At 38.4% G+C, this 16,494-nt stretch overlaps 1 protein-coding gene across 5 annotated transcripts in view; it reads right to left on the bottom strand.

Annotated features, from left to right (window-relative positions):
• Positions 1 to 16,494, bottom strand: part of SHOC2 (SHOC2 leucine rich repeat scaffold protein) — a 66,834-nt gene that overhangs the window by 6,310 nt on the left and 44,030 nt on the right. For all 5 annotated transcript variants that reach the window (XM_075107691.1, XM_075107690.1, XM_075107692.1 and 2 more), the window contains exons 4-5: positions 3,973 to 4,103; positions 248 to 436 (exon numbers count right to left, since the gene is read on the bottom strand). In XM_075107691.1, the coding sequence (XP_074963792.1) occupies positions 248 to 436; positions 3,973 to 4,103 (320 nt within the window). The remainder of the gene's footprint in view (positions 1 to 247; positions 437 to 3,972; positions 4,104 to 16,494) is intronic.

Here is a 16,494-nt window from a genome sequence, read left to right as displayed (position 1 = left end):
AACTTTGTTTCATTGTTCAAACTTGAGGAAATATGACAAAAGCTTAGCTAACAAAAATAGACAAATCAATAAAATCTTGATAGTACATTTTTAAGTTAATACAAAATTGTGTCTGTATGTGACAGCAGCAGCATCCACTTCAGCATGATAAATTCATTCCTATATCGTTAAGTTTGCCAGAATTCACGGAGCAGCAAACAGTGCTCCTCATTGATTTTACACACAGTAGCATGTTTCTGTGCCTCACCTTCATGTTCAGCTTACTTAATACTTTAGCTCTAGAGAAAATTCCAAAGGGGATTTTATTGATGCGGTTGTGCTCCATATTGAGAGAGTAGATTGTGGAGAACTGGGACGGGCCACCCACAGGATAGGACTGGAAGCAGTTCCTGGCCAGTGTTAAACTAGTCAGTTTGACAAGGCTGGATAAAAGACCCTGTAGAGAGAAGAAAACCACCCAGGAACTTAGGACAGATTTATTTGAATACACCTCTTTTCCCTCATGGGTCTAATTAGAAATGTTTTCCCCCCTCAAGTCCATCCCCTAAACAAGTGTTGCAACACAAAAGCCAGCGTTAAATTTGATAAAACTTCCATCGGCAGCAGCCTCTGCTCACAATCATCAGCCTTTAACTTTCTTCCCCGTTTTTCCCTACATACTGCCAGATACAAGAAAAAAAAGGCAAACATATTTAACAGCACAGGTTTTAAAGGTTTTGTAACTCTTTTCTCCTCCAAAAGGGATTCTTTTAATAATGCATTGCTATGCCTTTGGTTGCTCTGAAGAGCAGGGGCAGTGGCTGGCAGGCGCCAGCAGCAGCAGGTCCATCCTCAACAGCGGTCGTGGCTTTGGCCAATGCCACCCGACTGCAGCTCACTCAATTTTGATGCCTGCTCACAGTGAGAGTAGGGCCCAAAGAAGTTATCAACTGCATGCACTGTTTTTTAAACTGGTGTTGGATACTTCCAGTACAAATCTTTATTAATATGATAAAAATCCATAAGGTGAACACATCTGATAGAAGCTTCTTTTTAGGCTGTAACACTTTCAGACAACCAGGCAGGACAGAGGAAAAGAATGGGAAGGTAAGGTTTCAGAAGTTCCATTTTCTTTCTGCTTTCAAAATATTCCTAAATAGTTATTACTCCACTTCTTCCCCACCCCCTCCTTAAGAAATAAAAAGCAAGAAGCCTGGAGTTAAACTGGATAGCAATAGTTGCCCATTGAATCCAGAGTCTCATTTCACTTCACAATCTAATTAGATTCTACAATCTCAGCAGCGCGGATCTCAGGGTTTCTCTGTTAGTTATGTGCCAAGCACGTTGCTGGAACTGTGGGGATGAATAATGAGATCTAAATTACTGCTGAAGCATCACCTTTGCTTATTACTATGCCAACTTGAATTCAGCCCTATTTGCTTAAGTATTACAGAAATTGGAGAAATTTATGCGTGGCATTACATACCATAAATAATGCAACATCTGCAATCAGGAACAAGCAGTAAGAAGATAATTATTCCAACCATATTCCTAATGTCAGTATTTCTGGATTGCAATTTCAGTGCTATATTCACAGAAAAAGCTTTAAGAACATGGTTTTGCTCTTTCACCAGGAAAGCTTTGGCTACTTTTCTAAATAGTTTATTAACATTTTTGTAAACAAAACAGGATTAAATAGGGACTTGTCTACATGTCATGGCTAAAACTTTAAGCACTAAAATACAATTCTGGGGGCATCTTGGCAAATATCAGTGAAGCAATTTTCCCCCTAAAAATAAAATAATGGATCTTCAAATCAGTGTTAATCTAACCTAATCATTAACTAGTATAATCTTTGATTAGGAAATACTGCTTCTAGCCATACTTTAACAGATATTCTTCGTCCTAGGGTTAGGCAGTCCCTGAGCTCTGTTACAAACACACTTTATTGCTTCAAATGGATCTTGGCATTTCAAAAAGCCATTTTTGAAGTCTGCTTCCATACAAAAAAATATTAAAACTATGTTAGCTAATACAGTCTAATAGCCTAGAGTAATTAAACACATTTGAAGGGAAGCAAGAGAGCTTTGGCAGTACAAAGAGAACAATGCTCTTATATCTATGGGAGCTGTGACAGTGCTGCCTTCTCCCAGCCCATCCTTTTAAGATAAAATATTTATTAGGCATTGTGTCAGCAGCTTCAGCTATGCTTTGAAATTCAGAAGTTTCTTCTGCAAATACAGTGCTTTGTATTATAGCACAGAATGTTCTGCTTTAAACATTACAGTATAAAATATACATTTCTGCAAGGTAGCAGCTTAAGTGTTAACATATTGTTGGCAAATAAACGTGAAGAAGGCAGCACAGTCGCAGAGTTTCATATTATGACTGAACATATTTTAAAGCAAGTAATCATCCCTCACATTAGCTTTTTGTAATTATACTGTAGTTGCTTTTATAACATGTCTCAGTGGGGTGGGCTACCTTAGCTCTCATCTTAAAAGCAGCCTGGTGGCTTTCAGTCAGTAGCATTTTCTTAATGATAGTTTTACCCAAACATTTATTACATTCTCTGTTTTCAGTCTATCATTGCCAAGTTTAGAAATTTACCTGAAAGTAGTTACTTATTGTACTTTGTTCCTATGAATACTTTGCCTAAGTCCAAATGCATTTTGTTTTTTTCTTCTATGTATCTCTTTAGATACATTTTGCATTATTTGATACTAATAATTTACACATTTTATTTTTTTAAACAGTTTAGGAAAGCAGTTTGGGCCATTCATTAAAATAGAACAAAATAAAACTCTGTTGGGTCCTGAAGCCTTCATCTCCAAACAGTACTAAAGCAATGGAGGAAATATCCAAAGTAAGAATCAATCACACCAGATTTATCTTCTGTCATCAGAGCTATTCTGCCCAGGCACTAATGTTCCAAGTCAAACATTTTCTCCAAATGTTTACTAGCATCCCACACTCTGCTATCCTGATAAATCAGTCTCAAGGAACTAAGAAAAGGAAATCAGGATGAAAGGTATAATCAGCAGTCGAAACAGTTTCCAAGTCTGCAGACATCAAAGCCGTATTTAAGAAGCGTTCTGTAACAAAACTACGGTAGCTATCCAGGACTGAAACTGGAGTCCACAAGGGCACCTTTCAGAGAACTCTAGGGAAGGAGTACAGGAAAACAGAGAGGTGCACAGGGGACTAGGACTTTCTGCCTCTCCACCCCAGAGCTAGCAAAGCATGCTTCAGGGAACGTGTTACTTGAAGAGACTGACAAGGTGGCTCCAGAACTTCTAACTATTGACATTTTCCTTGGTCGCACACTAAGCTTGAAGCAACAGAGACCAAGGTTAAGACAATCAAGTGCAGCAACTCTGAAAAGAAAACAAAAAAACCCAGATTTCTCTTCCTCTTTCTCCCATGATCCTCGGAAAGTCACTGCAAACTGAAAAATTACGCAAATTTTTATCTTTCATAACTGACAGAAGGTATCTCAATGAGTTGCCAGACGATATCTCATTGGTGTCAACAGCACGCTTTTCCATATTAAAACAAGAATGCTGAGGCCAAGTAGCTGTGACAAGCTTTACAGCTGTGACAACTCTCTTAAAGGTCATTCTTGCCTCCCATTCTTCATTTTTCTACTTCTCCCCTACCTCCATGAAAGAGAAACACTGAGAAGCTCTTATCTAGCTTGAAGAGTGGGAACCTGGACTGCTTATTTAAGGTTTTCTAGAGAGGCAGGACAGCAAACAATCTCATGTGTTGCTCCCACATTTGACTGAAGTATGACATCAGTTCTTCTGTACTAGTTAGACACACCTAATATATACAGAATTGCAATATTTCACACACACGTGGATTAAAACAAAGGGTATTCCTCAGAGTTGTGATGCAAGATGAAGTAATTTCACACGTTCTAATCCCTCTACAAAACACTGATGCCTTACAACATTATTCCCTCCAAAATCCACTCCCTCTAATTCTCACCTCTGGTAAAGTCGAAATGTTGTTGTTCTCCAGGTTAAGTTCATCAAGTTCACTGCATTTTGCTAAAGACTTCGGAATTGCTGACAGCCTATTGTACCTCAGGCCAAGACGGCTTAGACTGGAGAGATTTCCTACAGGTAGGAAACAGTTATTAATATATCGTTAGATTAACACAAAGGCACAGAACAAGGTGTGACTTCTGATTCTTCTGTTGTCTCACACTCTACACTTCAAACTTTTCATATGGTCACATGGAGCTATCATCCCAACGCTGGAGATTTACAGATTACACTGTGCTTTCCAGTGCTGAAGTTGACCATACAGTAGAAGTACAGTATGCATATTGCCTATTTTTAAGTTGTGCACGATACAGTAAGCAAGCAAGGCCTATGTCCTATCGTAGAAGTCCTTCTATCCTGTTCTTTCTACTAAACAACTCTATAATTTTCCAGATGTCCCCAAAATAATTTTTTTAAAAAAATTCCAGATAGCATCATTCAATGCCATGACTCATATCACCAGAACTTGGGCATAAAACACACAGTTCAGGTCCTGGCAAAACAATTTCCTCTACGGGGGGAAAAAAAACCCTTTACCACCCTCCAAAAGCAACAGTGTCTTTAAAAAGTATAGGAAAAAAATAAATAACCAAACACCACATAAAACACTTCCAAGTTTTCCGAATGATACTGAAGGAAAAGTCTGGAGGAAATCTGCAAAGATCTGGATGATAGCTCATGTAAAAAATCTTACTGAATATTGCCAGGCCAACAGTCCCAGTTGATATGTATTTCTGTCAGGAAAAATATTCTTGAGAAACCTGCAACTTGAAAATTTCCCATCTGAAGCTCCCTTTAGCTCCAACCGTTACCATCTAACAAGTCCTCAAGACCAAAATAAACTGCTTAAGGATGTCTTTGAACTATACAGTGATTGGGCATTTAGACTCTCACTGAAAAGTTCTGGCGCATCCCTACAATCTGAAAATGTGTCTGAGCATACGAGTACATTGCACCAGTGGAGCTTTAGCACACGAGATTCACACAATCAATCAGTTCCTTGCAAAATATTCACTATTTTACTCTCATGTTTACAACCACTCACAGAACAATACATTTGTTCCGCAAGTTGAAGGACCAGAAAGACACATTAGGAAAGAAACATAAGATGTAACAAACAGCAGCAAGAATAACCAGAAATAATTTAAAAAGGCGAAGGGAGATTAATATGTATGGTCTAACTATTCATTAAATGAAGGATATAACAATATGTGTGCATATGTTCTTACACAAAGGTTATCGGAACACAACAAAGGAAGAAGCAAATGTAGTGTATGAAATCGCTTGGAAGCGAAGGATGAAACAAAACAAAAAGAAATGGAGAATGAAAAGTAATACAGGTGCTATAACAGGATCTGCTAAACAGAGGAAAAGTCTCAACAAAGGAAGTGGCAAAACACCTTTTCCTTCAACTTGGTCAAAATATACTGTAAGAATGAGCCTACATCGCTGAGTAGCTGGGAATGTAGCTAATAAAAACTAGAAATTGGGAATGTTGTATGATTCACTGTAGCTACTAAAATGGAGAGTCACAAGAGCAGTGAGAGTAAAAAACCCCACCAAACAACCAACCCACAAAAACAAAAATACAGAACAAAAAATTATGCAGGTCTTACAAATCAAGAAAATAGGATGACTTTTCAGTCCATGTCTGATATTTAGCTAACGAGCTTATCAACAAATTTTACTTTGTATTGTCAATAACGAAACAAAAGTTAAAACAACAGGTAGTCACCTGGAGCTGCTTAACTAGTAGTATCTCTCATTGGGATTTTTATTTACACTTTTTAAGGGCTTTCCTTCTGAGCAAGTATACAATTAGCTTTTGCACAAGAAGCAAAGAAAGTCCTCCCTTTAAAAAAAAGGCATTTAAAATCCAGGGCTATCAATATTGCTTTCCAGTGCACAAATCTTAATGTTTTGAAATTAAATCCTATAGTGTGCATACACACTAAAGAGAAAAATTAAGACCTACTCTGAGCTGACAATCCACTACTATAAAGATGCCCATTTGTACATAACGTAACAATTTCATGCCCTATTTGGTGAGATCTGGCATTGCTGGCTGTGTAGGGAACTGGCCTCACTTCACACGATAGGCATCCCACTGCAAGGCACCAAGATCATTAGGATTCGCTGTTCTAGGGACGAACAAAGCACACCCTGACTGCATTTCTCGGCATTCTTATTTAATGCTCTACTAACAAAACAAATGACAAACTTTACACAAAATAAGATATCAATCTACTGTTCTTTTTCACAACTTAAACCTTGAGCTAGATACTGATCTGGATTTTTCAGGCAAAGAGAACAAACAGGGAACGGCTCTAGCAGAAAGCATGATGCCAACTGTTGCTTAGCAATGCAATGGTGCTATGCCAATTCCCAGATTGTGAGCACAGGTTGCATGTATATGGCTCTCTTCCTACCAGCAACACGGCATTTCAGAAAAATGAAACAAGGCAGCCATTAAAGAGTGTCAAACTCTACCATAATTTTCCAGGAGAGAGACACATGCTTGCTATCCTCACCGCATTATCAGAAAGGAGGCATAAATAGCAGCTCCCAGTAATTTTTTCTTATCATAAGTAGCTTTCTCAATAGAACTTTATCACTGTTTCTCTATTAGTTATCTTTCTCCTCCACGGGAAAGGCATGCAAAGGCATAACAGAAGGCACATCCTGCATGTACCACATTCCCTGTGTTTTACACACCACAGCACTAAATAGAGTTATTCCTCAGAACTGCAACAAAAGCAGCAACATTTCAGCTGGTGCTTCTCCAGTAGCACCTCTCCCACTCCTCCTGGAAAGGCTGTCCTGCACCCAGCAGATGCAAGCAGTATGGGCCACCTTCTCATTTCAAGCCAGAATGTATTTATAGCCAATTTATTGCCATTTAGTCTTGTGTCAACGAGACTCTGATATCTTTTCATCCTCATCAGAATTCATATTCACACCTCATTGTGGATGTATTGCGGTGAGGAACCCTGACCAGCTTTTACCTTCACATGCTAGAGAAGCCAGAGCTCAGTCTCCTCTTCACAAAATACGATGATCCTTATAGCACTTCCCTCTGCTCAGCATGTTTAAACTTACCGGGTTTGTTTGTTTGTCTTTAAAGGAATGCCCAGAGTTTTAAAAATTAGGAAGGTCGCATTTAATATCCAGTACAATGATGTTAATATCTGCCCCTGTGGTCCATGGGCCAACCACTGGACAGCTGGCTAACACGCTCGGGCCCCCTCGCCGTCTCTCTGATCACCAAGTGACGAACTCTGGTTTATAACAGAAATTGTTACAAGTTGCTAAACAGCAAACCTTGTGCACTGCATAGACAGAAGTGATCCCGCTTACAGCTCCCCAAGCCCAGCATTACTCAGTTGATACTCATATTCTGAGTTGCTTTACAGTGCCTGCACCCACCTCCACTTTCTCCAGTTCAGCTACTGGCTTCTGAGATGGTACCGTATTAGGTATGCCGCTGGCACGGTTAAGTCTTAAAAATAAGGTAAGGAACATAACTGATTGAGATAACTCAGTCAGACAGCCATTAGGATCATTTGTGGTTGTACTTCTGTCACTGAAACCGTACCTCAGTGGTTCCTCTAAAACAGCCCCTCGCAGGTAGAGTGACTCAGAAAATGCAGCACTAGATGTTCATGAACATGACAGTTTGATAACCACAACTGAAAAGCAGCTACTAGCAGGAAAAGCAACAAGCAAAACCCCTTCCAACTTGTTTTCTAAGGGAGCCCATTACAAAAAAACATGTAAACATAACTGCCCCATCCATCGGTACTTCTAAAAATACTATACTGAAGCCTGACTAACCCCTAAACTTATCCCAGGCCTAAGAAAGTCACTGCAAAATTGTTTTAGTTCAACTTCTGGCATAACTCAAGTCACTCTTGGTATCAGGTTTCACACAGCCACCTTGTTTCAGGTACATTTTCTCACCAGCAAAGCATACTAACGTCCATCAGTGGGCTCCACTTTGCCCAGCTCTCAGGTTTGAAGCACTAAGTGCACAATTTATAATCACTTCACTGGAGCGACTGCATGTCTCTCTCAGGGTTAGCTGTTTAATTTACACAGAAATGAATTAAAAATTACTTGGAAGCATGCAAATCCAGAAACATTAAACTCTGTTACTATAAAAGGGACTCTAAATAGATGGTTTATATTAAATTCTTTATTAAAGGTACCTTAAAAATATTAGTCAAAGAAAACAGGTGTTTGCCAATCCCAAAATGAAGGGAAGACTAGAAATAAAGCAGAAAACCATGTTTACAGACACACACTTTTTAGAAAGACCACTTGAAGTGGTTCTCCAAGTAGAAGCAATACATCTCTCAAGTATTTCAAAATCAAGAGAAACAGGTTCTGGTCTGTTGAAAATATAAAGAAATCCAAACTCCTAATTCAAAGTCCTACCAGGGCTTTCTAAAGGGACTGAAGAATGCTCTCCTGAGATTTACTATACCTCTTTCCTTTCCCTCCCTTAGTTAAAATAATCCTTCAGATTCCCTATCCTTAGATGAAGGGTCATTACTTAGTGCAAAATATTACTGCATCATTACTAAAAGAAGGAATAATTAGTCTGTTTTACATAACTTAGTTCATCAAGCTAGTTTGCTATCAGGATCAGTTGCTGTTTCCTAAATAAACCAGAAGCACCAGATCAATTTAAAATCTGATCACTAGAGAAAACTCTTCTGCAGATAATGCTGAAAACACAAATTGGACCTACAAGAGCTGTACACATGAAAAACCCGTAAGGTTGTAATCAAAAGTATACATGAACCTCAGCACGCAATAGGTAATTGCAAGAACTTGCTACAAAAAGCATGGCACTATTAAGTAATTCTGATGGCCTAACTTCTATAAATATTCTTAGAATTTGATTTGACTATGCTTTGCACACAATGAGTAGCCACCTATTAAAGAACGTTTTACATGACCACATTACTTCATAGAGTGCAGTTCACTTAATTCACTATGGGATCTTCTTCTAAGAAACAAATTGCCGGTTTGCATACAAAATACCAGATGCCATTTTTAACAAATAGAAGCAAGAGGTACATCCAAAGCTAATTAAAAAACTAAAAAAAAAAATTTAACTTGATATCACTTAAAAAAAAAAACACCCATGAATTAAGCTTAATAGACCACATCACATGAATCTTGTAGTGAGAACAACAAATAAGATAATAGGGAAAAAAAAGCCAGAAGAGGTTCAATGAGTATGTTACAAAGCCGGTGGGCCCTAAGGGCCTCAAGAGTTGAAAACGGTATAGGAGAGACTAGACAAGCTAGAGATGGCCAACTATGCATAGAGATTGAACACTGCATTCAAATATTTCAATATATCCTATTTTCAAAATATCCCAGCCTAAAATAGCCATAAGTCAGAAGGTGCCCAACCGCACTTTGTACTTACTATATATTAGCTTTTCCAGATGTCGGCCATACTCCATGACCATTGTTGAACAGTTTCACAGATTTTTAGGTGAAAGGAGCTGTTGGCATGTTTAATCTAATCTCTTGTCAGAAAGCAAACCATTTCCCCTGATAGCTGTAGAGTAAAATGAAAGGCTTCAGATAAACCGTTTTAACCTTCAATTGCATTCCACAAGCTAAGACGATGTCTGCCAATGTCCAACATGGTGACAGTGCAAATTGACTGGTCCAGCAAGACATCTTGAAGGTGATCTCAGTAAGCATGTTGCAGAGGAAAGCAGAGCAAAATCCCACAGCCATCACTCATCTGACCTGGGAGCAATTCCTTCCTAAACCAAAGCCTATAGATTTGTATGAATATAAACTTGTGTCACCAATCAATCACCCGAGAAAGGTCAAATCTTTTCTAAAACTGGATCATCCCTCATGTTTAATATGCTCTGGCTAAAGGCTGATGTTTCAGAAAAATTGGGAATGGGGACAGAAAGGTGATGGGGGTGGGAGGGCAGCCACTCAGGGAAAATGTAGAAGATAAGAGAACCCATCCTGATCATTGCTACCAACTACCAAAGCCAAAGCATGAAATGTAATTATTCTCTTCCAAATACAAAGGTAGAGTTAAGCACGACACAAAGCTTGACTTATGAACTCTGGATTTTACTGGTTTAACAGCAAAGGGGTTTTTAGCATATTTTAATTTTTCTTTCCAGCCACCAATCCCTCCTGATATATCAGGCCAGTGTAGGAGGCAGATTCAGACTCACAAATTACAAGGGCAGCAGGGTCCATAATTTTTTGTCCTGCTCAAACCAAAGCGTATTATCCTCCTTACACAAAATCCAGGAATTCTCATAAAAGATGTTATCTATTAGAAAGCTATTTAACATAAATTTAAAATTAATGTCTACCACCCTTACTGCTTTAAATGCCATTTGAAGAGAGTGAAGAGATTCCTCTCTATTTTCAGTCTAGCAGTATCAACCAGAGGCAGGTTTTTCCCTCATTATTTCAAAACTAATGCTAAGGCACGACCGTGCCAGCAGCTATTTTTCAACTCTGATTCAAGACCACAATTGTTGCCGACTGCATACATGTGAAAGATGCACACAAGATGCTGGCAGAACTCAACTAACAGAGGCTCAAGCATCTGACATGCACCACACACAACACCTGCCTAAGGGCTACAGAGCACAAACTCTTAGTGACATGTTTCTGAAACTAAGCCATGAAAGTTCGATTTCATTTAACATGCATTCATCAAAATGCATGGAACTAATAGACCTGCTTGTCTTGATTCTGATGTGTTCCTTTGAATCACTCTTCCCTCGTGCCTGCTTCTTACATAAAGAAAATAAGATTATGGGCTTTTTCTTTCTGCAGTATACAAATCATTCCGAAAATGCTAAGCTGCAGTTATATCTGTACACATCAGTCTCTGCATCTCATTACTGTATGATGCTGTGTACACTCACTAAAATAAACTGTCCCCATCCTAGTCTTACCAGGAAGAATATCCAACCAAAATAAAAATTATTTTTATAAATACACAGCAGATCGATAAACTCAGAATTCATAAGCCAACAGAAGCTAGCTTTTTACAGACAAACAGAATATATGTATTTAACTATATCAGGCTTGCATTGGAGATTTATTTATTAAAACAAGAAAGGGAAGTTATAATTAGCTGAAAATGATACAAAAATACAAAAACACTTCACATTGCACCACAGTCAAAAGCAACAGCTGGGACTTATTTTGGGCTATCAATTAAAGTGTTGCATTTTACTCAATTCATACTTCATACATAACACAAAACTACTGAAATTTATTTCATTTAATTTTTCATTGGTAGTCTTATTTGCCTTTTCAACTGACTATTAAAAACCTATCTATGAAATTAAAGATTTATATAAATGTAAATCACATTGTAAGAGCAGTTTATACCTAACTGGCAATGCAGAAAAATACATTAACCTTTCCTAAGTGATAGATGTGTTTAATTTTTTAAGTCTGCCCCACTATATGGACTAAACACATAAAATGTATAACACATGAATATACGTTTATAATTTTAGCTAATTAAGGAATGTGGGAATTATTGCATTCAGGCCAGAGATCCACCTAGTATTTTCTCTCAGGGAAAAAAAATGCCCAATAGCAGATACCAAGAGAATAACCTAAGAAAAAGGAAAGCACACCCTGAAACTTCCCCAAGAGCTGGGGGAAGATTCAGTGTGTGGCTCAATGACTTCCTGAATTTAGCAGCAGCTGATATATTTTTCTTCTGCATAATCGTCACGTTGCCCTGGGAGCTTTTAGCATCTACACAACCTGTGCGAACACCAGCACCCAAGAGCTCCCTACCCATTGCATGTGGTACAGTCTGCTTTTAACTGGTTTGACATTGACACCTCACAGCTTTGCTTCATCCCTTCTGTTCTGCCATTGGAAGCAGTCAGTTCCCACTTACCCTCTCCTGCCACTCACTATTTTCTATCCAATTTCACTGCTATACATTTACTAAGTCTAGAATTGAAGCCAACAAGAACCAGAAGCTTCATTCCCTTTTAAGACCACCATGATAACTAGCAAAGGCTTATAATAACCCAAAAATGAGAGTAGAAGAGTGGGAGCCACCACTTTCCACCAGATAAAGGTCAAGCTTATTGTGATTGCCCTATACTAGCAAATAACTAGATGTTTCATTAACAGCACAGTGCAAGAACAAAACCTTAGACAAAGCACTGAACGTTGATCGGATCTCCCAATGTGAGCCTACGGAAACGGGCTTGATCCTGTGAAGTACTGAATGCTCACAGACCAAAGAACTAGGTCATGTGCTTAAATTTTAAGAATACGAATGTTGCCATCAAAGCTGAAGCTCCATCAGTTGCAAGTAATTAGTCATGTCAAACCCATCAGTCATGTATCGACATTATCCCTGAGCGCCGAGGGAGCTGCAGGTGCTCTGCTGGGACTCATCAGGACCAGCACATTTGTCATGTTTCAGAATAAGACTTCTCCAGTTTTTGCTAAGCCTGCTAAACTTAAAATACCATTTTAAAGTAGTTCCACTTTTCTATAGAAATACCTTCACTAGGACTTCGAGGGACTTAAAGTTCTCAACCACAATTTGTATAATCAGAGCTGTACCAATTATATACGCCTGGGTCTGGTCACGATGCTTCATGTTTTACCAACCATATGTTTTTAAAAGCACAACAGTGCTCTCAAAGGCACACTAGGGATAAATGGGTTAGAAGCCTAGTTCATAGCACAATTGGCAAAGCTACGCCATATAATATTTGTTTTCACGGGAGTTGTGATTTCAGCTTCTGAGCTCGTGTGTCGCAGCGAAGGGCGGGCATACAGTGCAGGGCTTTGAATATGTCTCTCGTTTTCCTAACCGTCTCTTAGGAACAGTGCCATGTCAGACACTGGAAAGTGTGTCCAGTGACAGAATTTTTTGTGCTTTTAAAGCATCATTTTGGAACATTTACAACTGACTATTCTTTTTCTTATTAAAATGTCTGTTGCCTTAAATGTCCATGAATGCTGCACATTTGACTATAATAAAACTGCACACGTAAATACACAAAACTAGAAAATTACAAAACAGATGAAGAATTGTATTTTTTTAAAAGCTGTAATTCTGTTTCTGTTGAATCTCTCAAATAAGCACTTCTGTGCTTTTAAATATGAAATTGTGAACACATTTGTACAGAATGCTAAAATTAAAAGTTCAAAGAAGGAACACTCACAATGTGGTATTCACAGCACAAAATTTTCTAAGCTATCTTGTAATCCAAAGAAGCACTACTCCACCCAAAATTTGCTTTCCCTGTCTCAAAAGTCCAATTATTAATTTTAATATAAACTGTGTGTTCATTACCTTCTTTTATATATCTTTTGGATATACTAGTGTGCCAGCTAAGAATATAGAGATAAGACATGTGTGAATAAAAGTAGATCATAAGTCCACCCCCCATCCTATCCCCACCCCCAAAAAAAAACCCACCCATGTGGGTGGGGGGCCAAATATGCAATTAAAACATGAAGCAGCTAAGATCCCACTATAATTTTGATTCTAGACTTGAGACTCTTGGAATGTGCTAAGCTGTTCCACAAAGCTCATTTTTCTTACAGGAAGTGATCTAATATACAAAGTACTTTACAATTTTCAATCAACAGAAATACAGATATGAATGTATTAACCCAATATCTATAAAGCAAGACATTAGGTCACTTCCTGACAACTAATATCTAAAATCGACATTTGTTACTGCACGAAAGCATGCTTATACAGTGTTAGTTGAAACAAGAACTTTGTATTTTTACAGAGTGGGTATATTGGCTCTGCTACCTCTGTAACCGTTGCTGATGCATAATCCCTTCCCTGCCACTCCCCTGCATGTCACCCTCCAACATCCCTTCCTCACAGCTCCGGCACATTTCAGGCCAGTACTGTTAGTTAGAAAACAAGCTTGCTTTTTTTTTTTTTTTTGCTTTTTTTTCCTCTTTTTAAAAAGAAATTAGCAGAATCAGAAATCTTTCTGTGGTAAAACCAAGACTTGGTTAGATAGTCCAGCAGTGAATTTAATAAACATATAGCTAGGGTTGGTTGGTTGTTGGGTTTGGTTTTGTTCTATGATTTGTTGTTTGTTTGTTTTTTGGGTTTTTTGTTTTTTGGGGTTTTTTTTGGGGGGGTGGGGGGTGGGGGTGTATTGGCCGGGGGTGTCTGTCTTTTTTAATGAGATGACGAAATAGAAAAGGAAGAGGGCTGTTTGCTTTTCAAAGCAGCTTGACAAAAACATTCCTCTCAAGAAAAAAAAAAAAAAAGAGACCTCCATCAAAAGGGTGGGGGAGGAGGGGACAGACCTGGCAGTAATGGAAAGTCTGTTCCACAACAGGACACTCATAGTACATTAAATATTTATAACGAGCAAATGTGCTTGGTCTTTTTTGTACCCGGTCTGCGACCCCCACCCCAGTTTGGCAGAACTGAGGAAGCATTAACAGCACTTATATATAAAGCATACTGAAACCGGGCAACGTGTGAATGTTGCAAGAGAAGCCAGTTGTGCCAAACACCAGGTAGATAATCACGAGCAGGGAAGAGACAGAAACTGGAGCAGGAGATGGAGAGGCTGGAAAGGCCGTCGTCCCGCAGCCGCGCCGAGCGACGCACACCAGGCAGCCACGCGCCATTTACTCGCTGGGTTTTTCTCAGTACTCAAAGTCTCTTGCTGAACAATCCTAACCACAAAGCAAGCTGTAATCAAAAAAAATCAAGCCACAACTTGCTTTAATGTTGAACCAAAACTGTGATGACTAAGAAATAAAGCCAATGTTGCTGAACTGGCTACGGCTGCCTTTTCTGTAACATGCATAAATGTAGGTTGATCGTTATCATTTAAGCTGGAGTTTAAAGTTTTTCCCTTCAGTATTCTGGTTGTCTGTGAACTATATGTGGCACAAATACTGTCTCCTATTTTAAATTTTTTACTCTAAACAGAAATGCTCAGCTACTACACACTGGTCAATACAAACAACCGGTATTTTCCAGTGGAGGTAAAACTGAACCAGCGAAAGGTTAAAGACAACAGCACCCTGCTGTCTCTTACCATTATTCATCTGTCTTTGGTGGTTTGAGCTATACAGCATTGATATTCAGCCCAGATATGCATGTAAACAGACAGCTATATACATTTCAAAATAAGTAACTTCAAAACACTATGAAGACAATGCAATGGAAAAACAAAACAAAGAAAATAGGCAGAAATCCAGTCCAACCAGATATGAACCTGACTCAGTAGAAACCACCTAAGCTTACAATAACTTTCTGAAGAAACAGATGAGTCCAAATAATCTTGATTGCAGAGTCAGCAGTTTCCTATGTATCACAGATGACTTAACTGCCTAAGTAACTTTATGCCTCTCCTCCCCAAACACCTTTCCCTGTAAGCAGTCTTGCAGCATGTTATAAGTAAGATTTCTGTGATCCTCTAAGAAGCTCAGTGACTGCCAGTCACTAAACAGCTCAGTAAATCATACTACTATTCTGCACAAGAATCAGCAATAGTGGTCTATAAGCCCTGTCAATGGAAATCTCACACTTGCTTATACAATTTTTCCCATGGTTAGCAGTTTATCAGAGAACTCACTTCCTAAATATGACATGTACACTACACCTAAGTTTTATGTAAAAGAACTTTCAGTAAGATTTACAAAATAGCTACAAAAATAAAGGTTGTGCTTATGAATTGTGTCAGTTAGATGCAAATTCCACATGGAATGGGATCTCCAGAGTTTAAAAATACTGTCAATCCAGGAAGGAAGTTTAGCTACAGTGGATACTTCATCAGTGTAAACTCTGTTCAGGTCAAACTTTCTAAACAAAAAGTAACTCCACACTCAACGATTTGCTGCTAGAAGAAAAGCTGGAGTGTTAAGTGGTTCCTCACTCTTCTGCTCATTCACTTTACTATGCATTAAAGTACATTAACAAAGCATTCAACATTAAATAGTTTAAGTGACAGTGTTAATTCTTCTGAGTATGTTCTGGTGACAAAAGCGAGCTTAAAATCATGATTACCTTGTTTTTTGTCTTTTTTTAAATCACAGCATGCACCTTTTTCTGCCATCTGTTTAAAACTGATTTAGTTAAATAGGAAAAGTCATATTTTGTTTTTGCATTCTATATGAGATTCTGAAACCATCCAGGACGGTGTTTATTTCAGTCCGTTATTCCCAATCTAAGTTGGAAACCCTCTGTATTTTATTGCACTAGGGCATAACAACTTCATGGACTTGGAAGGTTTTTTCAGTTGTTCTACTAAGGAACATAAAATATACATAATTCATTTAAAACATTTATGGTTTTAGTTCCGTTTTTCTGTAGTCAAAGATGTTAGTTAAAACTATCTGCAAAGTATTACACTTCAACTACAAGTCTTTTAGTCTTTTATTTCTTTATACACTCGGTCTTGTTACAGAATGG

This window comes from Phalacrocorax aristotelis, chromosome 12, assembly GCF_949628215.1.
Source record: "Phalacrocorax aristotelis chromosome 12, bGulAri2.1, whole genome shotgun sequence".
Classification (NCBI taxonomy): domain Eukaryota; kingdom Metazoa; phylum Chordata; class Aves; order Suliformes; family Phalacrocoracidae; genus Phalacrocorax; species Phalacrocorax aristotelis.
The sequence above is the reverse complement of the archived record's forward strand: the minus strand, read 5'-3'. Positions and strand labels throughout refer to the sequence as shown.